This window comes from Gobio gobio (genome assembly GCF_949357685.1).
Source record: "Gobio gobio genome assembly, chromosome: 19".
Taxonomy (NCBI): domain Eukaryota; kingdom Metazoa; phylum Chordata; class Actinopteri; order Cypriniformes; family Gobionidae; genus Gobio; species Gobio gobio.
The window spans coordinates 19,352,693-19,378,624 of NC_137112.1; the positions used below are offsets into that span (position 1 = coordinate 19,352,693).

A 25,932-nucleotide genomic window follows, 5' to 3' on the forward strand; every position below is an offset into this window, starting at 1 on the left:
TAATGCCTTTTCAACCCTTATGTGTCCAAATGTAAAAAAAATATGTATAGGGTACAATGGGGCTAAAGGCGCACTGGGGTAAAGGCGCATTTGACTTTACTCTCCTTTAAACCACTAGATGGCACAAAAAAATTTTGCTCAGCATTTTTCTTAACAACCAATTCTGATAATGCACGTAGAAGTTTGGATGATCCTCAACGTGATCGCGGACAGCAACGCAAAGTTCATTCTGCACTAATTTGATCTAATATTTTATTTGATATTTGTATATTTTTAAATGTTGTAGATTTATGTAGCAAATGAGAATTATTATTATTATTATTATTATTATTATTATTTTTATTGTTATTATTATAATAAAAGTATTGGCTATATTTTGAGGCAAAGGTCTCTTTTTTTGTACTTTTTTTTTTCAAGGTAATTAAAGCAAACATTTTTTAAATGACGGAAGAATATGTAAAAGTATGGTAAGTGGGGTAAAAAGTGCCCCTGCTGTTGGGGCTAAAGTCATAATAATTAGCAGGATAATAAATAGCTGGCTGACCATATGACCATATGACATGACATGGTTAGATTCAGGAAATATCATATATTAATTTTGCTGTCCACCTTAGAGATAATTTATTTATAATGAAACCATCATATTTAAAATGATATATTAACCATATCATATATTAAAATGATTCAAATGAATTCATTTATTTAAACAGAAAATAGTACAAACTTTGCTAAATTAATTATTTTAAACAAATATTACCTTAAGCATTATTCAATCAACCCATATTACCTTTTACCCCGTGTGCAAGTCACCTTTATTTATATTGTGCTTTTTACAATACAGATTGCATCAAAGCAACTTTACATTGATAACAGGAAAATATTGCAACAAAGTTTGTTTCAGCTTTACAGCAGATCTAGAAGAAAATGGCGTCATAGTCTAGCTTAATCATGCGTAGCATCATTTCTGGCAGGTCACGTTAGTCAGGCTCGCATCAGCTGACTGTCAGCTGATCCACGTCCACATTGGAATACTACGGTGATGCATTGCTGCCACATACATATTATTTTTTCCACTCAATTATGTCGTAATAACGAGATGTTATGTTGTTTTAACGACATCTTTTCTCGTAATAACGAGATATGTCGTTTTAACAACATCTTTTCTCGTAATAACGAGATGTTATGTCGTTTTAACGACATCTTTTCTCGTAATAATGAGATATGTCGTTTTAACAACATCTTTTCTCATAATAACGAGATCTTATGTCGTTAAAACTAAATATTTTTCTCGTTAAAACGACATACAGTATATTTTCTCCTAATAAGGACGTGTTGTATACTGATGTGTGTATATGTCTGTATCACATTAGATAATTCATATAGCCTATGTGCCTTTGTCACACTTTGTCACACGCAAGCTCAGCGTAAAATATGCTCATCCGCTGCCTGTATCAATGGCAGTGCCCATAGCATGAAATTGTTGTAATTTATTGATGTAGCCTACAGTTCATAACAGATAGCCATGGGTAAGGTGCCATGCATGGACCGCTCATGATTAGCCTCTGTGGCGTAACTTTAACCTAGTAACCTAAATAACGGACCCCGGTGCAGCCACAAATATCATAACAATCTATAATAGGCCGTAATTTACATTTACATTTATGCATTTAGCAGAAGCTTTTATCCAAAGCGACTTACAACTTGGGGGTACACGAAGCGATTGGTCATGAAGAGTCGAGTAAGTGCCTGAAATACTGAGACCGTGTACATTGCTCAGTGTAGCACAGGCTAGGGTAGGGAGGGAAAAAAGGAGGAGAAAGAGGAAAGGAAAGGTTTTTTAAAAAAAAAAATTATGAGGTTAAGTGATCACGGAAGAGCTGAGTTTTTAGTTGACTTTTGAATGTTGTCAATGATTCTGTGTTTCGGATGGCGTTGGGAAGATCATTCCACCAGCTGGGAACGTTGAATGAAAATGTTCTGGAAAGGGATTTTTTGCCTCTCTGTGATGGTACCACAAGCCGTCGCTCCTTAGCTGAGCGAAGGCTTCTGGTGGGAGTGTGGATTTGTAGAATCGAGTCAAAGTATGCAGGAGCTGAGCGCGTGGTGGCTTTGTAGGCAAGTGTCAGCGCCTTAAACTTGATGCGAGCAGCGATCAAGGTAATTAAGACATACAGTATATTCAACAAATGTATTAAAAACAGATAGACGCTATAGTTTCAGCCTTAGGCTACTAAAAGGCCACGGAAACATGACCAGTGGGTTCGTTATTCCCGGCATTACTGGTTTGCTTCTTATTTATTCAATAAACAGGCAATTAGTTGATGAAACCGAAAATTCATGAAAATTCACGAAAATTCACTTTAAAGTGAACAAAATTTCACTTTCGAATTTCGTTTGTTGGAAATATGAACTGAATTTAGAAATGCTTTTGAAATTAAAAACTTTGATTTTTAATTTTAATTTTTAAAGCGTTTAATAAACAAAATAATTTTTTGAATGTAGACAGCGTTTGGAGTTGAATGCATGCAAAATAATCTGTTCCCTGAATCCAGAGCCTTTGTTTTTATTGTGAGTTTACACAAATAAAAGTAGACCGTTTATAGTTTATAATTATGTCTTAATTATGGCAAAAAAATGACGGAGTTGTTTCAGAAAGGAAAAAATTAGCGGGCGCTTTCGTCGGACAGAGGGTTAAAGAAAACGTAGCCTATTTAGTTTGAATAGTTAGGCTATATGTGAAAATATTAGCCTATTATATTATTATTTTTTTTAATTTCATGTGTTGATTATGTAAAGTGAGCAGCATGAGTAAGACGTGCAATATGTCTGGAGATATGGAGTGGAATCAGACATGATTTTGTTTTATAGAAAGGCTTTCTTTAAAGTGAATTTCGTGAATTTTCGGTAAATAAGCAGCAAACAGGAACGCCGGGAATTAATTGACGTGCGCAACGAACCCACTGGCCATGTTTCCGCAGCCTTTTTGTAGCCTAATGTAGCGTTCACACCAGACGCGAATGGCGCAAATAATTTGCGCTATTCGGGCGAAGTTGGATGCTTGAACATTTTGAGTTTACTCGCTTCATTCGTGCATGACATTCACTTCACAATAGACGCGAATTCACGTCATGGGAGGGGCTTTTCCCGGCTGGCGCGTCTCGTTGAGAAATGGCTGACATGGGCTGTGTTTACACGTCTTTTTTGTTAAAATACTCCTGTTAATGTGTGAGAAAACATAGTTTTAAGACTTTTTCAGGCGATAATGTAGTTGTTTAAAGCCCAAATCTGTGGTTTATTCATAAAAAGAGTGCCTATTTGAAAATTTTATCTGGCATTTTCGGAGTTGTGAGCTCCAGTGGATCAGCGGCGCTCCGCACTCGTTAACTCCGGCGAGAGCAGCCTTTCCTCGTCTAGTCCTTCTGCCATCTACCGCTGGCTCTGATGTCTCTGTGATGTCTCGAGCTATAATTCGTCTTGTGTATATGTAATCACAGTGATACTCATAAGCACACTGAACCAGATATTAATATGCAGATTTTCTCCTCATTGTTCACTACTAGAGCAAGCTCCTGATTGGTTAACGCGGCGCGAATATCCGCCAAAGTTCAGATTTTTCAACTCGGGCGATTCGCGCGAATCACGCGTCATTCCGCCTGCCTCATTCGCGCGAATCGCACCGCAGAATGGCTATTCGCGTCTTTGAATTGACTTAACATGTAAATCACTCGCGCGAATCGTGTCATTCGCGTCTGGTGTGAACGCACCATAAGGCTGAAACTATAGTGTCTTTCTGTTTTTAATACATTTGTTGAATATATGTCTTAATTACAGTAGGCCTATTATAGATAGTTATGATATTTGTGGCTGCACCAGGGTCTGTTATTTAGGCTACTAGGTTAAAGTTCATTCAGTATTATCAGCAGCTTTATAATCTTTCTCAGGAGCTAATTACCCTTCTCCATCCCCAGCTCCTCCTCTCGTCCAGACAGGACTGGCCTTTCTGATATTCCTCTTGAATCAGACAAATTTCTTCAATTATGTTGTACATTTAATTATTGTCATTAAGAAAATTGATGGTATCGCAATACTTTGGTTCTGTTCTGTTTACCCAGAACAGAACCAAACTTTATGCTAACTGCCAGTCATTGACGAGTGATCCTGACAGAAAGTAAGTTCAGTGTCAGTGATGGTTAATTTCTGTTGTAAAAAAAGTTATTAATTTTGTTTATTTATCTAAACAGCCGCTCTGGAGAAAACAGTGATGTCATCGTCCAGCTCAGTTCAATTCTCATACAATGGTCTCAATGCAGGCAGATCAATAATATTGTTGAAAATGTAGTAAAAGGCCCACCTTGCTACATCATGCATTTATAATTTTTTTAAACAAAACAAACCACCTTTATGATTTATTTTCACACAAAATCTGTGGCTCCATTAATGTTCAATAAAAACGTATAGATTTTTTTCTGCAATCATACACTATGGGAGTAGTGAAAAGCACATTTTAAGGTGTGCCTTAAGCCCAGTTGTACCCTACAGTTCAACAAATAATTCTGTGAAAATGGCATCATCTATTCAGGAATTTTACAAGGCTTAGTAAATATCTCTTATCTTTTATGACTATATCTTATTTGTTGTATTTGTCAGTAGGGGACAATCTTAAAAAAATATTTTAAAATCATGTGAAGTATACAAATATAATCAAATGGAAATAATATGTTTCATAGAATTACTCAGAAGGCATTTTGAAGATGTAAACCAACTTTAACTTTTAGAATTACATAGTAGGAATGTATGACCATGAATTAGAAGGGACATTGACCTTACCCTGTAAAACTATATTGGACCTTTCCAATAGGAGTCACCTTTTCTGTTCCACTTAAATCTGGCACTTTAATACTTCTGAGCTTTTGCTGGATTGAGGTAATTCCAATCTGTCGGCCTACATTCAAACAAAGACATTTAGAAACTATGCCTCAGAGTTAGTGTCCTGAGATTCTGTTTAAGTAGCTACCTAGTTAACAAGTTTAGCTAAATCAAATTCTCTATTTCAAAAGACTGTTCTGATTCAATAAATCTACTCCCCCTGTATCATAATCATAAAAAAAAATGCTTTGAAAAAAAGCTTTTAAAATAACTTATAAGATAAAAAAATATAAAAAAATAACTAATAAGCTTATTGACCAACAGTGGATATAAAAACTCTACACACTCCTGATAAAACAGCTGTTTTTGTGATATAAAATTGTCAGAAATTTTGCACCTGTAATTTTAAAATCAACCCATGCAATGCCACTGAAAAAAGTTACTAATTTCAAAGATATTAATTATAACTTACAATAACTGTGCACACCCTTTTATAATTGGGTATGTGGCTGTCTACAGAATGAACTAATCATGAAGCTTATGTGAAATGACTCTGACTTCACATGATTTGGGGTCACTTCAGTTGATCCAAATAAATCTCAGCTGTTCTAGTAAGATTTTTCTGAGACCTTCTTGGTTGCATACCACTACAAGAGCCATTGGCCACAAAAGGCTTACTAAGCATCAATGGAATCACACTGTTGAAGGTTATCACTGCATGAAAAGTGGGATTTTCATCAGTATGTGACACTGTAGATTGCCGTGAAACTTCAGGTTTACGACTGTGCACAGCAATTTGCAGGCAACACCGAAAACTGCCGTAAATTGTCGGAAATTGACGTGGGCCTTGCTTGGCAGTTGTCCCCCCATGACCCCCCCTCCCCTTAATTCTAGGGGAGGCTTTATCATGTAAATGAACATGCTGTGAGCTACACAAATGCAAATCAGAGTAGCAGCAGGGGGAGTTTTATCTAGGTTCTGAATTTTTTTGACTAAAACAAGTTTAAAGTTTAAGTTAAAATGTTAACTTAAATTTAAGTTAAATGTACTCGTTTTAGTACACATTACTAAATTTTTAGGGCAACCAGTTTGCTCCAATTTTTTAAGTAGAATTCATTTACAGTTTTATCTAATTGCTTACACACAATTTCTGAAAATATGGCTCCATTTCTTGTAACTCTACACACAAAACACACAACATGCAAAACATCAGACATCGCTTGCAAAAGCAACACTTTGTGCAAAACTATTTTAACTATTTCCAAAAATGTTGTTTTTGCATATATCTAACTACACAATGCACAACTGAGGAATTTACAGTTGAACTGAAATCAACTGAACTGAATCAACACTGAAGTCACTTGAGCTGAATATTGACACTATATTGGCTTGTTAGAGCCGGTTTACAGCAGAATTTGTTTTGAACTTGTTACTGAAGCTGCTATGAAACAATATATTTTGTTGTATGCATATTCTTTCTTTCTCAAACCTTAGTTTTGATTTCTAAGTGATCAATTTATGTATGTGTTTTCACACATGATCATTGGCTGTATGGGTCCTCAGTAAATGAATGTGGCATTTAAATGGCAAAAGTTATTCTTGTCTCTATAACTTATGGCTTCCTAAAGACTAAATAAAATATTAATAATATAAATAAAATGAATATCAAAACATATTTTAAATATAATGAAGTCATTTTATTATAGCACTCATCAGATGTTCCTGGAAACAAAACAGAGACAGAACAGTATAAACAAACTATACAACAAACTAAACACCAAATTACAAAAACATTATTATGTGAAAGTGAATAAAGTGGTGTGTGTTTTCAGTTATAAATATGTGCTGTGTAAATTAGCCTATACTTTTAGAAATTATATATAGCCTAACTTTAAAAAACAAACAATAACCCATATAGATAAATTATAATAATTGTATAATATTAAGCATTTACTTAATATACATTGTAACATTAGGCTACTTTACTCTAGCACAGTAGTCAGTTAAGCAATTAATTAATATCTTATATTAATATGTATGTAGCCTAGGCTACATCTAAAGGTAAGTCTGCTTTAAAAAAAAATATATTACACTTCGACATGTACAGAATGTGCGCGTTAAGAAACACGTTCAAATGTGTCTTCTTAACATGTTAAAACTGTGCGTGAAGCGGAAAACAGGGCGTGTTGAAGGTTGAAACGATCATAAGTCACGCGTTTCGTATAAAGAGATTTGGCCCCGGGCCCGTTCCATATCAGAGCCCTAGTCCAATGAGGTGCGAGGTCGAGGTCATGGCCATGACGCGTAGAAGACGAGCTTTAAACTATTTTTTTATGTTTTTTGCTGCTTTCCTTTTTCGTGATCAACAATGACAGGACACCGTCTTCAACTCAATCTCTGCATGGACGCGACTAACTTTTTGGACTCATTTTCAGGAGGCTGTCTTCGTCTTCATAACTCTGAGGCAAACTGCAGGCGCTATGAACCACAGCATGGGTAATGTAACGTTACGATTTAAAGAATATGCTTTTATTCAGCTGTATAAGGAAATGGATGCGTTAATAGATCCGAGCTTAAAACTGCACATTTTGTTTACACAGACTATCCTCGCCTCATAACGAAGCCGTGAGCTCTTATCTGCTTGGAGCGATTTCCGCGAGTCCAGATTTAACCGCTGATCATGACGAAATTGTGTGTAAGTAACTTCTAATGTGTTTCTCATTCCTTGTTTAATTTTACCGTGACTGTTTTTATTAATACCAGTCTCATGTAATTGTTTCCCAGCTGCCTGTAAGACGTATTATGAATCGACACGCCGGAGCTTCAGATACAAACAACCTGAACTTACATAGCAGGCGGAAACTGCGAAGTTTAGCTCGGAGTCGATCAAGAAGAAAAAGGGTGAGATTTATTATATTAGATCCGTTTTTTTTTGTCAATGTGAGTATTTTTCAGTTTGCTTATTGTCTTTATGGATTGTATTACAGTTGCTGGAAGCGAGAGTGTGCTGGATGAGGTGGACGTTTGGAAGTCCGCGACCATTGAACTCATATCTGACGAGGAAGACGGCTTTGTTTACGGGGTGTCTGGATGGATTGTGCGGCCACCGCCCTCTCGCAGCCTGGAGCTCGACGAACTTTACATTACATTACGAGACATTACTGCTGCACTGTACATAGTTGTGTGTTTAACAATAAAGCTCTTTCTTTGAGTAAACCGCTGTGTTTTATAAATGAAGCCCTTTCTTTGAATGAACAGCTGTATGCTTATAAATGAAGCCCCTTGTTTGAATAAACGGCACGGTCCGTGTAATTTTCCCATATATTCCTTGATGGTATGAATACTTCATAGCACAATAACATTAATATGAAACAAATTATTACAACATAAATTATATATTTATTATTATTATTGGGGTTTACATTTATAATGAGCCAGGGGGACCAATAATGATTGGTTTGCAGTGATCTGCCAACCAATCACGAGGGATTTTTCTTTTTTAAATGTAGTGGCTTCAGCCAATAGTGAGTGAGTAAATTCAAGTCTGGCCGTTGACTCTCTGGTTTCGCTGCTATTCATATGCAAATTAGAGGCGTCGCACCTCCGCGGGGTCTCTCAGCGGGGGGCTCTCCACCTACGTCATGGTTCGTTTACGACAATTTGTGGCACAGACGAACGCGACGTTCGCTGCCTCTAAATTGTCGAAAACTGCCGAAAATTAGGGAGATTTCCAGGAGTATACAGGCGTTTATGGGGTCGAAAATCCCACCTTTCATGCAGTGTATTGCTCAGGTGAGGGCTACAACATATTTTTCAAGACATTAGATATACCAAGGAATACAGGGAAGGCAATCATCAACAAGAAGAGAAAATATGGCACAAAAGTGACAATGCTCATTGAAGAGAAGACAAAGCGAAAACTGGTCAGGGAGTCTGTCAAGAGGGCTATAGCAACCAGTGTTAATTTTGAAAGCATATTTTGATTTAGTTTTAGTGATAGTCTTTTGACTAAAATGCCATTTAGTTTTAGTCATATTTTAGTCACCTGAATTGAGTTTTAGTCACCTGAATCTAGTTTTAGTCGACTAAATATCATAAAATATCATAAGATGTTAGAGTTAACATTTATTTAATTTCAAGTAACGAAGATTTTTTTAAATGGTTTTAGTGAACTATTATAACCCTGATACTTTATTTAATATGTGTCAAATACTGGTCTTTCCTACTGACTATGAATTAAATGGGACTGAAATTAAATACAGTTTATTGTGTAAGCAAAAACGAATATATAACGCGTGGCTTTTAATTATAAACCAGCTGGAAATAAACCGGGACTCTTATTTTGAAATCTTGCCTTACTATTGCAGTTGCAGGAGCTCATTCAAGTTCAGATGAGGAGATAAAATATGCATTGTTACAACCGTCTAAAACACATTACTATATAAACATCGTAAAGTAAACATTGTCATTATTCATCAGCATTAGTTCATAAACAATTGTCTGGCATTAATGTGTGTTATTCATTGATTGTGAGCCGCTCTGGAGCGCTGTATTGGGGATGAGCCTGTAGACCATGCAACAGCACCATGTTTTCCAGCGGTTAGATCAGCACGTTCAGATCAAATGTGCGCATCTGTTACACAGGATATCAGTTCTGACTGGATCTCTTCCCTAATCGTCCCTCCCTAACATTTTCATCTCGTTTTTATTTGTTGACGAAAATGACAGTTGATATTCGTAATAGTTTTTGTCATCCAACACTAATTTTTATTTAGTTATCGTCTCGTTTTCGTCAGTGAAAAAAGGTTGTTGACGAAAATTATGACGAAAATTATTCGTCAACGAAATTAACACTGATAGCAACATTGAAGAATTGCAGCTATTTCTGGCAAGTACTACATGTGTACTATCTCAAAAAGCAAGCATATTACTAGGATATTGGCTGTTTATTAGTACTTATAAAGCACATATTCATAACTTATTCTGCATGACCTTATTCTACATCCCTTCAACCTTCCCAAAACCTAAACGCTACAAAAACTACCTTACTATTAATAAGCAGTCAATTAGGAGTTTGAGGTAGGTTGTTTGCACGTGACGTCACTGCTGAGGCGCAAAAAGCAGATGTTCACTGTCCAGTTTTCTTCCTGAACAATAGGAATTCCTATGGCATTTCTCAATGCAGCATGAATGAACTACAATAAAAATACTACCATAAACTCACTAGCAGAAAGGCAGCGCGATATAAACAAACCAGACCAGAACTCAACACGGCGTGTTATAAATAATGTTAACGGCGTGACAGCAGCTTCACATTCACTATATCTACCGTCTAGATGGCAGGCAAGTCTTCAAATTCAGTCGAAAAATTGCTTGGAGGTCGACTTCCGGTAGGCAAATGGAGTAGACGTGTTTGCGTACATCTCCCACGTTTACTATTTCGTTTGAGCCACTCTAAACATCTGTTTCAGTTTTAAACAGATCGCACGGACGTAATTTATACTCTTTTGTTAACATGGCCTCCAAATCGAGTAAACAAAGCAGAAAAGAAACCAAAACGGACCTTGCTGACAGCGATTCCTGCGTGCTCAATATGGCGGGGATTGCTAAACTATTGGATGAACATCGCCAAGCCCTCTTTTAAGTCGAATTTAAGTCAGCTATACAGGGAGTGCAGAATTATTAGGCACGTTGATTTTCTGATCATATTTTTTTTCCAGGCACATTTGACCAATTCCAAACCACAGTAATCCTAATAACTACTATTGATTTAGTATTTAATAATGTATAAGTGATATATAATTGTTCATGAAGGCTGGAAATGAAAATCACCTTATATTCAGGTGTGCAGAATTATTAGGCATGTTTTCTTTTACAGATAAATTGAGCCAAAAAAGAGATTTAACTCAGACTGAAAAGTCAAAAAGTATTAAATGCCCATGAGAAGGATGCAATACTAATGCAGTACTAGACATTGCAGTTAAGGCATGACCATTGGACAGTGAAATGCTCGTTGGGTCAGCAGGATCTGACAAAAACAGGTGGCGGAGAAAAGACACCTGTTAACTGCAAAAGAATTAAGAATTAAGGTGAAGAATTAAGGGTGAAACCATCAGGAACCCTTTAGTCTCCAGCGCCACCATTTTCCAAAGCTGCAACCTACCTGGAGTCTCCAGAAGTGCAAGGTGTCAGGATCTCAGAGACTTCAGTTAGGTAAAGAATCCTAAAAAATGACCCCCACTAGATAAGAATCATAAGCTGAAGTGTTGTAAAATACATGAAGAAGGTTTTTTTTATAGGCTTTATGGACAGATAGGTTGAGAGTGACTCTTGAAGGACCAGCACCACATCCTCTAGTACCACTGTTTGAAGAATTCATCTGCCAGAATCTGGCAGTACGTTTTGGGAGTTCATTTTTAGTCCATCTCTGCAAAACGGACTTCAGGATGGACTAAAATGAACTCCCAAAACGTACTGCCAGATTCTGGCAGATGAATTCTTCAAACAGTGGTACTAGAGGATGAGGAGCTGGTCCTTCAAGAGTCATTCTCAACCTATAAAACCTATAAAGCCTATAAAAAAGCAGGCTTCATGTATTTTACAACACTTCAGCTTATGATTCTTATCTAGTGGGGGTCATTTTTTAGGATTCTTTACCTAACTGAAGTCTCTGAGATCCTGACACCTTGCACTTCTGGAGACTCCAGGTAGGTTGCAGCTCTGGAAAATGGTGGCGCTGGAGACTAAAGGGTTCCTGATGGTTTCACCCTTAATTCTTCACCTTAATTCTTCATTCTTTTGCAGTTAACAGGTGTCTTTTCTCCGCCACATGTTTTTGTCTGACCCTGCTGACCCAACGAGCATTTCACTGTCCAATGGTCATGCCTTAACTGCAATGTCTAGTATTGCATTAGTATTGCATCCTTCTCATGGGCATTTAATACTTTTTGACTTTTCAGTCTGAGTTAAATCTCTTTTTTGGCTCAATTTATCTGTAAAAGAAAACATGCCTAATAATTCTGCACACCTGAATATAAGGTGATTTTCATTTCCAGCCTTCATGAACAATTATATATCACTTATACATTATTAAATGCTAAATCAATAGTAGTTATTAGGATTACTGTGGTTTGGAATTGGTCAAATGTGCCTGGAAAAAAAATATGATCAGAAAATCAACGTGCCTAATAATTCTGCACTCCTTGTATCTGCACTCGAGGCCAAGGATAGATTGCGTTCAAACGGCAGTATCTGACCATTCCTACAAGATTGCTTCTCTTGAAACAAGTGCTAATGCTCTGGATCAACACATGCTTGCGCTGGAAGCGACTTGTACCGCTTTGTCTGACAGCAACGCTAAATTGCTAGCTTAAGCTTTGGAAATTGAGTCTCACAGCCGCCGTAATAACATTCGCATTGTTGGCCAACCGGAATCGATTGAGGGACCCCGCCCTTCTGTCTTCTTTTCTCAGCTCTTATTTGACATCCTGGGAGAGGATGTTCTGTCTTCTCCACCGGAGACTGATCGGCCCCATAGGGCTCTCATCAGCAAACCTGCGGCCAGAGAAAGGCTGCGTGCTGTCATCATCCGGCGTCACCGCTATTGATACAGATCGGATCATCCGCGAGGCTCGAGTTAAAAGAGGCAAGTTGATGTTCCAAGGTAGCCCGATCGCCATATATGAGGACTACGCACCTGGAGTGATGGCACAATGGTCTAAATATCGGCAGGTGATGACAGAACTGTATAACCTGGGACTCAGACCAACTCTACTCTTCCATCAGGACTAGGGTTACAACGGTATACCGGTATGGCGGTTTATCGCGATATTGACATGTACGATCATCATATCGTGAGCATTTGCTTATACCGGTTTTTGGGGGAAAAATGAAAGCAGATCTCACCTGCGCTACTGTGCATATGCAACTTCATTCCACGTGACTGCTTAGACTCCACTCATACATGTACAGCTGAGAAAATGTCAGAGCCAGAGTCTACAAATTCGAATCTCTATCCCCCGCCGAAAAAAAGATCAAATCTGCAGTATGGGAATACTTTGGGTATCCAAAAAACGAATGCGGGGTTGTCCTTGAAGATGGTTATCCAGTTTGCAAGAAATGCGGACGAAGAGTGGCTGCAAAAGGAGGAAATACGTTGAACATGTTCTCCCATATTCGTGAACACCATCCATCCATGAAGAGAAAGGTATGTTCTGTTTATAACTTAAGGCCACTTAAATAGTAATTAAATTACTAAATCTGTTGTGCAGAAAAACAAAAGCTGTTACATTTCATCTGATTGCATTCTCAATAGTATATCTGTAATAAATCAGAGAATACGGACAAATTTTAATCAGACAAACCAGAATTTCTGAAGAAATAAAATACATTTCTTAGGTCTCTAGTATTCTTAAATAATAATGTTAATAAATTAATTTATTAAGAACTAAAATAAATTAAAGGGTTAGTTCACCCAAAAAAGAAAATTCTGTCATTAATTACTTACCCTCATGTCGTTCGACACCCGTAAGACCTCCGTTTGTCTTCGGAACACAAATGAAGATATTTTAGTTGAAATCTGATGGCTCTGAATGGCCTCCATTGGCACAATGCACAGTTCACTCTCAAGACCCTTAAAATGTACAAAAGACGTTGTTACAAAGTCCATCTCACTACAGTGGTTCTACAATAACTTTATGAATCGGCGAGAATAGTTCTTGTGCGCAAAAAAACCCTAAATAACGACTTATATAGTGATGACGATTTCAAAACACGGCCTCATGAAGCTTCGAAGCGTTATGAATCAGTGAGTCGAATCATGATTCGGATCGCGTGTGAAACCGCCAAACTGCTGAAATTTGGCGATCCAAACTGCTCATTCGACTCACTGATTCATAACGCTTCGAAGCTTCATGAGGCCGTGTTTGTTTTGAAAGTTATTTTAGAACCACTGTAGTGAGATGGACTTTGTAACGACGTCTTTAGTACCTTTTAAGGGTCTTGAGAGTGAACCGTGCATTGTGCCAATGGAGGCCTTTCAGAGCCATCAGATTTCAACTAAAATATCTTCATTTGTGTTCCGAAGACGAACGGAGGTCTTACGGGTGTCGAACGACATGAGGGTAAGTAATTAATGACAGAATTTTCATTTTTGGGTGAACTACCCCTTTAAGGTTTTATGAATTAAATTGATTAGACTTGTTTTTGATTATAAAAGTTCCCATTTACATCCATGTTGTCTGTTTATTATGTGGTTATATGTACATGTTTTTTTTTAATCATGCTTATAATTCTGTTAATTCTTTAGGGTCAAACTACCTCTGCAAAGACGCTTCCTGATCCAGCTCAACCAACTGTCACACAGTCACTTGCAAAAGGATTCAAGTTAGATCCTACATCCAAACAAGCCAAAGAACTGAATCATGCTGTAGCTTATTTCATTGCTAAAGACATGATTGTCACACATCTGTTCTGTGTCTTGCACGATTGGGACTTTTATGTTGAAGGTTATTTGTCACTAGGTTCTGTGTTCTTTTCTGTGTCCTGTTCCTGTGGAGTTTTGTAGTTTTTTGTAGTTTTTCTTGTTGATTAGTTTTCCCAGGTGTTCCCATTCACCACTCCCTGTGTTATCTTGTGAGTCTCCCCTGTGTGTATATAAGGCCCATGTTTTCTCTGTTTCTCTGTCGGTCGTTGTTCAAATGTTTAATTTTGCTGTTATGCAGGTATTTGCTGTTCTCTGTTCCCGTGTTTTCTTTGTGTTTGTTCAGTGTTATTTTGTTCCTGTTTTTTTGATTGTTTATTTAATTAAATTCTCCCCTGCAATTTGGATCCTGTCTCTCTCTACCTGCCGTCTGTTTATTCCCCGTTCCGTGACAGAACGACCGACCCAAGGAATGGATCCAGCGGGGAGAATATCACGTCTCCATCAAGGAGAGCTCTGCATTGAGGACTTTGTACTGGAGTTCGTCAGGTTGGCTCGCCTGACTCAGATGGGTGAGGTATGCTTGATGATCCTTTTTCAGAGGGGATTGTCAGAGCCCCTCCGGTCGTGCATGCCTGACTGGGACCCTAACGGGTCATTGGAGTGCTACGCTGCTCAGGCACTGGATCTGAGTAGCTGGATGGCGGGGGTCACCAGGTCGGAGATGCCGGTGGCTATGGTCTCCATGGAGGAGGACTTCAAGGCAACCCAGAGATACGGGAGACTGGCCTCAAGGCTGGAGGACACAGCTCTTTGCTCGGTCCGATCTGCGGACATCCTGGCGGTGATGATTTCAGCCGGGATGGCTGCCATATCGGAGCCGTCTACCCGTACCCAGAGCCCAGAGAGGGTCCCGGCCCCTGCACAGAGCCCAGAGAGGGTCCCGGCCCCTGCACAGAGCCCAGATAGGGTCCCGGCCCCTGTACAGAGCCCAGAGAGGGTCCCGTCCCCTGCACAGAGCCCAGAGAGGGTCCCGTCCCCTGCACAGAGCCCAGTGAGGGTCCCGTCCCCTGCACAGAATCCAGAGAGGGTCCCGTCCCCTGCACAGAGCCCAGAGAGGGTCCCGGCCCCTGCACAGAGCCCAGAGAGGGTCCCGGCCCCTGCACAGAGCCCAGAGAGGGTCCCGGCCCCTGCACAGAGCCCAGAGAGGGTTCCGGCCCCTGCACAGAGCCCAGAGAGGGTTCCGGCCCCTGCACAGAGCCCAGAGAGGGTTCCGGCCCCTGCACAGAGCCCAGAGAGGGTTCCGGCCCCTGCACAGAGCCCAGAGAGGGTTCCGGCCCCTGCACAGAGCCCAGAGAGGGTTCCGGCCCCTGCACAGAGCCCAGAGAGGGTTCCGGCCCCTGCACAGAGCCCAGAGAGGGTTCCGACCCCTGCACAGAGCCCAGAGAGGGTTCCGGCCCCTGCACAGAGCCCAGAGAGGGTTCCGACCCCTGCACAGAGCCCAGAGAGGGTTCCGGCCCCTGCACAGAGCCCAGAGAGGGTTCCGACCCCTGCACAGAGCCCAGAGAGGGTTCCGGCCCCTGCAAGGACAGCGCCGCCCAGGCGCCCCACTCTGACCGCGCCGCCTGAACTCTGCGGGCCGCCCTGGCCGCCTGAACTCTGCGGGCCGCCCTGGCTGCCTGAACTCTGCGGGCCGCCCTGGCCGCCTGAACTCTGCGGGCCGCCCTGGCCGCCTGAACTCTGCGGGCCGCCCTGGCCGCCTGAACTCCGTGGGCCGCCTGAACTCCGCTGGCCGCCTGAACTACGCAGACCGCCCTGGCCGCCTGAACTCCGCGGACCGCCCTGGCCGCCTGAACTCTGCGGGCCGCCCTGGCCGCCTGAACTCCGTGGGCCGCCTGAACTCCGCTGGCCGCCTGAACTACGCAGACCGCCCTGGCCGCCTGAACTCCGCGGACCGCCCTGGCCGCCTGAACTCCGCGGACCGCCCTGGCCGCCTGAACTCCGCGGACCGCCCTGGCCGCCTGAACTCCGAGGACCGCCCTGGCCGCCTGAACTCCGCGGACCGCCCTGGCCGCCTGAACTCCGCGGACCGCCCAGGCCGCCTGAACTACGCGGGCCGACCTGGCCGCCTAAACTGTTTGTGTCCCCCTGCCCTCACTGGTTTGTTCCCCCCTTTCCTCCCTGGTCTGTCCCTCCAGTCCCGCCCCACCCTGGTCTGTCCCTCCAGTCCCTCCCTGGTGCCCTGGATGGAGTGTCTGGAAGCCACTCCTTGGAGAGGGGGTAGTGTCACACATCTGTTCTGTGTCTTGCACGATTGGGACTTTTATGTTGAAGGTTATTTGTCACTAGGTTCTGTGTTCTTTTCTGTGTCCTGTTCCTGTGGAGTTTTGTAGTTTTTTGTAGTTTTTCTTGTTGATTAGTTTTCCCAGGTGTTCCCATTCACCGCTCCCTGTGTTATCTTGTGAGTCTCCCCTGTGTGTATATAAGGCCCATGTTTTCTCTGTTTCTCTGTCGGTCGTTGTTCAAATGTTTAATGTTGCTGTTATGCAGGTATTTGCTGTTCTCTGTTCCCGTGTTTTCTTTGTGTTTGTTCAGTGTTATTTTGTTCCTGTTTTTTGATTGTTTATTTAATTAAATTCTCCCCTGCAATTTGGATCCTGTCTCTCTCTACCTGCCGTCTGTTTATTCCCCGTTCCGTGACAGAGATGCCCTTTAGAGTAGTGGAGAAGCCTGGCTTTCTCCACTTGATGAAGAAGGCAGTCCCAATGTACCAGGTACCATCCAGAACATACTTTTCCACTAATGAAATCCCTTGCATGTACAAAGAGGTAAGGGCCAGTGTTGAAGAACAGCTTAAGGAAGCTGAGTGGATTTCAGCCACCACAGACCTGTGGACCAGCAGTAGTGGAGGAGGGGAGCCATTCATGCACGGCGCCAGAATTTAATCTATATTCAAGTCAGAGTTACTTCATAAAGAATTTGTAATTTTTGTATTATTAAAAGCAGCTATGGTAGCCTACACACCACATCCAACAGAAGGGTAGTTTTCAATTATATTTGGCCAAAGAATAGGCTATGCATATTCAACAAAATAGATATAAGCGTAATACAAGTGACCACAAGACAACATTAACAACACAATACACATGTATCAAAACTGTGCATATTTTACGCTTAAATTAAACATTAAATGAACACAACTTCACAATAGTGATTATGTAATGGATTACGTGTAACCAATGCATGAAAACGGCATAATTCACAGGTCCTAGACATTTGTCAATTTTGGTGGGACCCTTCCATTTTGCAGACAATTTGGCCATTACTCCATCATCTGCCTTAGATAAAGGATGAGCTCGGACCCAAACTATATCTCCTACTTGGAAGTGTGTCTGTTTCCTCTTCTGATCATAGTAGCGTTTTTGTTTGGACTGAGCTCTTTCTACATGCTCCTTTACCAAATGGATCAGACTTTCTTGTCATTCTATTACTACGTAAGCAGGACTATTAGGATCAGGTGGCCGATGAATAGCTCTTTCCAGCGGACCCTTTAGTCTCCGTCCGAGAGCAATCTCTGAAGGTGTGTATCCAGTACTTTCATGCCATGCATTGTTGATTGCAAATCTAAATTCAGCCAACCATCTATCCCATTGTCGATGGTGATCCTCCACATATGAAGCCATAATTGTTTTCAACGTCCGATTTACTCGTTCCGTAAGATTTGTTTGTGGGTGATACACTGTAGTTAGTTTTTGGACTACACCCCATTGCTTAAAGACCAGGTTAAGGAGAAGGGAGGTAAACTGTGCGCCACGGTCCGAGACCAGGTAAGCAGGTGTTCCCCATCTTGTGTGAAATTTCTTCCACTAGAATTCGTGCTATTTGTGGTGCTTTAGCTGTTCGTAAAGGGAACAATTCGACCCACTTGGAAAAGTAATCTACCACTACCAGTAAATGCTCATTCTGTTTGACGCTCTTAGGAAAAGGTCCCATCAAATCTACACCAAGCATGTAACCTGGTTCCACCACAGGGGTTGACTGTAAATGACCTGACAGCTTTGAAAGAGAAGGTTTGTATTTCTGACAAATCTGGCAATTCTTACAGTACTTCCATATGTCTGCACGCATACTTGGCCAATAGGCGACTTCCATAAGCCTGAGAAGTGTCTTCAGTCGCCCAAAATGCCCACTTAGTGGATTATCATGTGCACACTGTAGGAACTCATTTCGAAAACATGCTGGAATAACTAATTGCAACTTCTCCCCCAATAGACTACCAGGAATACTACGGAATAACAATCCGTTTTCTCAAACGTAATGTACCCGTGTGGGATCACTGTTCGTCTGGGAATCCATCTTCTTACTCAGTTCCTGCACTTCAGGATCATCACGTTGTGCTGTAGAAAGGTGGGACAAGTCTACTGGTAAGTTTGCTAACTTTACTGAGGATTTTATGGCTTTGAGCACTGTTAACATCCCTGAGGATGCAGTGTGGTCCAAACTTCTGGACAGTACATCTGGGACTACGTTATACTGTCCCTTCCTATATTTAACGGTGAACTCAAAACCTTGTAAGCGTATGGTCCATCGTGTCAATCTTGAAGACAGTTTGGGATGTTGAAACACCCAAGTCAAAGCAGAGTGATCAGTAATTACCTCAAAGGGTCGACCTTCCAGGTATGGTCTCCATTTTTCCACTGCCCAGATCACTGCAAGACATTCTTTTTCTGAAACAGAATAAGATTTCTCTGCTCCTCGCAATAATCGGGAAGCGTAGGCCACTACATGCTCTTCTCCCTCTGCATCCTGTGTTAACACTGCTCCCAAAATAACTTCACTAGCGTCCGTTTGTACTTTGAATGGCTTGGTAAAATCAGGTGGAACTAGCATGGGTGCATTGGTTAGGTCACGCTTGATGGTATCAAAAGCTTTTTGCTTTTCTGCCTTTTCTGAAAATTTGGGTATAAATCGATGATACCATCCTGACAAACCTAAAAAACGTTGCACGTCCTTGAGAGATTGAGGAACAGGAAACTCACATACAGCAGACACCTTGGATGGATCAGTCTTAACCCCTTCTCCGGATATGAGATGTCCCAAAAATGTAACAGATCAAAAAATTCTTAAGATTCAGAGTAAGGCCTGCACTATAGAGACCGCTAAACACTTGATAAGTGTTTTTCTTCATTTTCTGAGTACACTACCACATCATCAATGTATACAAGACAACATTTTCCTCTCAATTCCCGAAGAAAATGCTCCATCAGCCTCTGGAAGGAAGCAGCAGCATTTTTGAGTCCGAAAGGAAGACGTAAAAATTCAAATAGACCTGCAGATGTAACAAAGGCTGTCTTCTGGATACTCTCTGGTTCCATTTCCATTTGCCAATAGCCAGACTTAAGGTCAAGTGTACTAAACACTGCCGCTCCATGTATTGATTCCAGAATATCCTGGATTTGAGGTATTGGGTAAGTATCCAGGTAGGTTTTTGCATTTAAGCCACGGTAGTCTACACATAATCTTGACTCCCCATCCTTTTTGAGCACCACTACCACTGGTGAAGCCCATGGAGAAATTGACGGACGGATGATTTTCTTGTCTAACAGCTCTTTGATCTCTGCATCAACAAACTGTTGTTTTTCCCTTGACATTCTGTACGGTCTTTTTCTCACTGGTACTTCATCAGTTGTAATGATTCAATGTTTGACTATGCTTGACTGACCCACCTCCTGTGTACACACTGTTGGCCATCCCAGCATCAACTCCTTCAGCGACTCTTTGTTCCGTTGCTTGGTATCAGTGTTTTGGACAAGCTGATGTATGGATTGTAGAGTTTTGTCTGAAGTACCCAAAGTTGTTAAAGCTAGATAGAAGTGTACTGTTGAACCAGACTCCTGAGACAAAAAAGGAAAAGTTGCATCTTCCACAGCACCTTCCAATGGTGGCAGTCGATATTGAGATCTCCTGAAGTCAAGAATGATCTCGGAGGCCAACATAAAATCCATACCAAGAATAATAGGTAACGTCAGATCCGTATCTCTTATAACATACAATGTCAGGTCCATTGCTCTCCCTTGAAGTTCACATTCCCACTCTAGCTTTCCGATAGCAGTCTGTCTCTGACCATTAGCTAGTAAAAAAGATTGTCCTTGGCTAGGTTGACATTGCTCTTGTCGTCGTAATTGTTTCCAGCAAGATTCTTGAATCAGGGATAAGGTACTACCAGTATCAATCATTGCTTGAAAATATCTACCACGTATAATGATAGGTAGAGTGATCATCTCTGGTTGAACAACACCTTTCCCAGATTGCATGACTCTTGTGTTAGCTGGAAAAGATTTTGGCACAGTTTCTCTAGCAGAATTGGCTTTCCTCTTTTGTGTCTCTGCGCTGACTTGATTCCAGTATCTTCTGGATTCATCAAAGTCTCTCTCAATTTGTGTGCCTATTCTCACAAGTTCATCCACATCTCTCACAGTTCCTCGGAGTAGACTCGCTAACCGGGGATTGCAATTTCTCAAAAGGGCGTGCACAATTTCTCTTTCAGGCATATCCTTGTTCCTTCGAATACACAAAGCTCGATAATGGTAAGCAAAATACCTAATACTTTCTTTTGCACCCTGTTTTCTTTCAAGTAATCGTCTAGCTGCTTCCTCTTCATAATCTTCACTTAGAAAAGACCGCAAGAATATTTTTTTGAACTGCTTTAAAGTCTGCACATTCCTCTTCTCCGCCAGCCACCAATCTTTAGCAGTACCTTTTAGCACTGATGTAAGAGAAGCAAATATCTCATAATCACAGAGAGGTCGGATGGCAAAGTATTCTTCACATCTCTCTATAAAAGTAACTGGATCTTCTTCTTCACTATTACTAAAATTTGGAAAGTCTAGTTTCACTGGAGGATGTAACGACATCATGGACATATGTGACCCGTTACGGCAACCAGGGACACAAGTCGGCAGCACAAGTTTCGAGCAAAATGGGAATGAAGCGTTTTTTTTTCAAAATTGGTGATTTTCACTTTTTTGCCGAATCTATTAGTTGAGATCATGAAGAAGCCTCTCCATGTTTGAGATAGCAGTATTGGTATATTTAAAAGCATACACTTTGAGGTTGAAATCGCCTTGTTTTTAGGAGATTCTAGCATGCAGCAGAGGCGTGTTTCTCTTTTGTTATTGTCCCGCCCTCTAAGGGAAGCGTGTCTCAGTGTTGCCAAGTCCGCTGTTTTTCATGTCCGCGGGTTGAAGCGACCCCAATTATGTGATATTTAGCCCCGGGAATGTGAATTTTAGTAGGCAACCATGCCAAAAAAAACACATATTTTACCCCCTGAAATGCGATTTTTACCGGAGAAGCCCCCCTGAGCCCCCCTAACGCGATTGGGCTAGTTTTGAGTAGCAATTGTGCTGGTTTTGTTGTGAAAACCTGGCAACCCTGGTGGCTGATACACGAGCAACGAGCAGCTGATACGAAGTGCAAACCTCCCAGATAACACAATGTCTGAAGCAGTAAAGAACCAACACGATCATCTTTCCCTCTTCTCTTCATTTTCTCTGTATGTCTATATGTGTTAAGTTACTGTGTGACTGATATAACAACACAGCACATTACACTAGATTTGAATTTAACCCCTTACCAGTCACCCCCACTTTTGGCAAAGGAGTGCAAAATGACATACCCAAAATAAAATTGTTGCTGCTAATGAGTCCTTCTGACTACACACAAATCAAAGGTATCATTTGAAAGCTGACACTTGACAGTTTACCATGAAAGACTCAAAATTACTCTAGATATTACTAGTAGAGAGATAAATAAGCTCAAACACAATGGACAATTGAAAAAAAAAATTATGACGGTTTATGAACAAGAAAAATACATAAGGCAAAAAAATATATATGGATCTGGAAACACAAGTAAACTAAAGCCACATGTCTTTTAAATGTACGTTTCAAATTTGAAGTTGATACAAGCCAAAATGACTTTTTTACAAGCATTTAGTTCTGAGTATGTCTAGGCACCTTTCCAAAAAGGCCACTTGGAGACTCCAAAGGGACACTTGGTAACCACCTTTTACCATGAGGTATAACCAGTTTGTTTGATCATTTCAATCTATTTTCTCATTACAACATGACAAAGCTCAATTTATATACTTTCTCAGGTATATTTTTCACCCCTAAATGTTTATAAAAATGCATGTATGTGCATATTTTTTTGTAAAATAATATTTTTTTGAAAGAGCTCCAAAAGGACACCAAAGTGACACTTGGTAACGTATAAGACGTTTAACAAAGTCTTTGTTCACTTCCATTAATTTAAAGGTTTAGAATAATGACATACATTATTTAGCAAATAAAAAGTTTTATTTATGTTTTATTTATATTGTATACAGCAACAAACATCTGTTCCTTAGTTATTCAACAGTGATAAACCCCCCCCCCCAAAAAAAAAAAAAACCCAAAAAAGGACTATTTACAAAGTACTGAGTTTGTCTCGGTCTTCCTTTCTTTCCTCCTCCCCTGGAACTTCTGGAGGCAGCGAGAGATGTTGCAGCCAGGCAGGTTTTGTCGGTTGTCCAGAGGCCTCTGGTACCCAGTCATCATCTGAAGTTTCATCACTGTTGAATTACACAAAAAGGATTAGAAATAAACCCAACATAACTGTTTATCTTACACATAGAAAAAACTACAGCAATTTACTCCCATACACACTCTATTGTTGCCCTGATGGCACATTTACATCAGCTTACTGATTTTCTATTCAAATTCAAAGAATCATTCACATACAGTGATCTACCTACATACACACTCTATTGTTGCCCTGATGGCACATTTACACAAGCTTACAAATTTTCTATTCAAATTCAAAGGATCTTTCACATACAGTGATCGACCTCCATACCCACTCTGTTGTTTCCCTTATTGAAACATTTACACTACCAGCTAATGACTCAGACTGTAATCAGACAATAATCATACACCAAAACAGTTTCTTCTCTCAAGAAACATTACTTGCTTCACATTATTTGCTTACCACAAAGTACTGCGCTGTCTCTGTCTTCCTTTCTTTCCTCCTCCCCTGGAATTTCTGGAGGCAGCGAGAGATGTTGCAGCCAGGCAGGGACGTTTTGTCTGTTTTCCAGAGGCCTCTGGGACCCTTTCATCATCTGAAGTTTCCTCACTGTTGAATTACACAAAAAGAATTAGAAATAAACCCAACATAACAGATTATCTTGCACAGAAAATAGCACATATTATTGCATTTTTTCCTCTGACACATTTGGTCTGAACTTTGTCCTGCTTTCTACATACACAACTGTACATGCATAAAGTTATATGCTCAAGTACGTTGTACAGGGTTTCTTCTAGAGGTTTACCAATACTCCCATGTCACATTTCGATAAATAGCACAATACTGAACTCACAATACAATATTATTGCGATACTCCAAGGCATATTGTAAAAAGGATAACAAAAAATATACCGAAATGCTAAATTTGGTATTACATTAGGGGTGGATATGAATAGGCTTGGACCTGGTGCTGATAACCAAACGCACAGGACAATGGTGACAACATAGTAAAAACTATTCTGGTGATAATAGCCGAAAAGACTGAATTATTTTGGAAAATATGCTTACACTGTGTTACACATTGTTACAACTTACATCACTAGCTTCTAACTCAGAACTTGAATAAAAAAGGAATTTTGCGGTACTTGAATGTACTAATAAGCCGTAATAGTGTAGAAACACAAAACTACAAAACAAAGCAACAAAAACGTACTAAATGTAGACACTTACCGATCTAAAACAGGATCGAGACCTTCCAAAAACATTTCCTCTTCTTCAGAGTCGACGCTGGATACAGCACTCTCTTCTGAATATTCCACATTTTCTTCATCACGGCTTCGCAAAAGTTCTTCCAATGCAACAGCAGGAGAAAATAACTTCTGTCCTCGACGTGGATCCATTGCAAGCGAATGCTGACAGAGCGAGCGCTAGTGAGCAAGTGTAGCAATGGAACCTCTGTGCGTCACGAGGGGCGTGCGTGAGTAATTTTCCAGGATGCAAATGGTTTCACAAACAAAAATACAATGTGATACTCGCGAGATTTATGCTAATCAACACATCGGCGTATTCGTTATTGCATAGACTACATGTTAGATGACAACACAAGACTTTCCCATTGCTGTTTTTTTTTTTTTTTACCAAACACATTTGCATGTGGATATTCATGCATCACCAAAAGTGACTGTCATCTTTCAATCTTTTCTAAAATTGCGTGGCTAGTTTTCATCAGATATCTTCTGGGCGGTTCTCATTCAGTTCCAGACACTCTACTAAATACATTGATACGTTATATTTCATTGAATAATGCGCTTCATGCGTACAGTTCATCAAATAAACAGGACAGCGTCCTCGTGATTAGTAAACTTCAGGAAGTAAACAACAGAAGTTCTATAGCTTTTTTTACCAGTTTGCTTGTTTTTTGACAAATATTTACTATGGACATCGTACACTGGACTCTTCCCATGGAAAAAAGGTCGAAGTCACCATTATTCTGCCAAACATTACATTTCCAAAGCACAAAAAGGTAAGGGACCTCCCTCTCTTTGTTGTCATATCACATTGTTTAGATTCATACAGAATGACAAAAAAACGTTGCAAAGTTATCTTGATTGTATAATGCTTATACAGATACGAATCTGCAGTCTCTTATCTTTCAAACAATGCACTGGTTGACCTTATTACTTGACAAAATGATATTGTAAACTAGCGATCAATGTAAACACTATCAAACGCGGGGCCGTCGGCGATCTCTGAACACAAAGGGGTTAAACACAAAACCACTACGGTACCTCAGCGTTTCACAGACACACCGTGAAATATTGCAAAAATAGACTGGTTACATGAGCCTAAGCTCTTTTCAATAAAATCCATGCAAAAGTTAATATCAGATCATTTTAGAATACAGTATAGGATGTACCGAATATTCTTCAGTTTTATGCAAAACAGAAATATGACAAATAGAATATCAGACCTCTGTCATATGGCCAAAAGTAAAGTCCTTGAAAGGTTCTTGAATTTGAAGTTAACCAAGCTGTGGGAACGCTGTATTAACAACTATCCAAACTGTTTTAGACATAAAAGAGCCTTTGTAGGCCTATGTTACCCTTAAATGTCAGAGAAAAGAACAGAATCAGAGATTTTTTTTTGGTTATAGAAAATTGTACTTTGCATATTATACTATAAAAACACATAATTATAGTTGATTTTAGTTTATCATAGTTGATCATGACGGTTATCACAGAATCCTGTTAAAAAGTCCCAATGCTACACAATGAAATCAATTCACCAAGTTTTATGTAGAAAACCAGCAAATAACAAATAAAAAGGTTTTATAAAAAGATAAAACTCACATATTTCAGCCTCTAAATCATTTTTAGTCAAAAAAGATAAATTACTGACATTTACAATGCACATTATCCTTCATTATTAATAGTATGCGGTCCGATTGTAACCATGCGGCTTTACAGGGGGAGCTTTACAGGGGGTATGGCTTATCTAAATGAGATGTATAGGAGCCCTATTGTCACTCCCAGCAGGTAAGAACAAAATCTTTAGAGGCAAATTTCTCCCTGTTAAGC

At 40.2% G+C, this 25,932-nt stretch overlaps 1 protein-coding gene across 1 annotated transcript in view; it reads right to left on the bottom strand.

Moving 5' to 3' along the window:
- The window catches only part of LOC307142845 (bactericidal permeability-increasing protein-like), a 282,251-nt gene that overhangs the window by 85,622 nt on the left and 170,697 nt on the right, over positions 1-25,932 (bottom strand). The window contains exon 3 of the mRNA XM_079843979.1: positions 4,828-4,942. Within this exon, the coding sequence (XP_079700105.1) occupies positions 4,828-4,942 (115 nt within the window). The remainder of the gene's footprint in view (positions 1-4,827; positions 4,943-25,932) is intronic.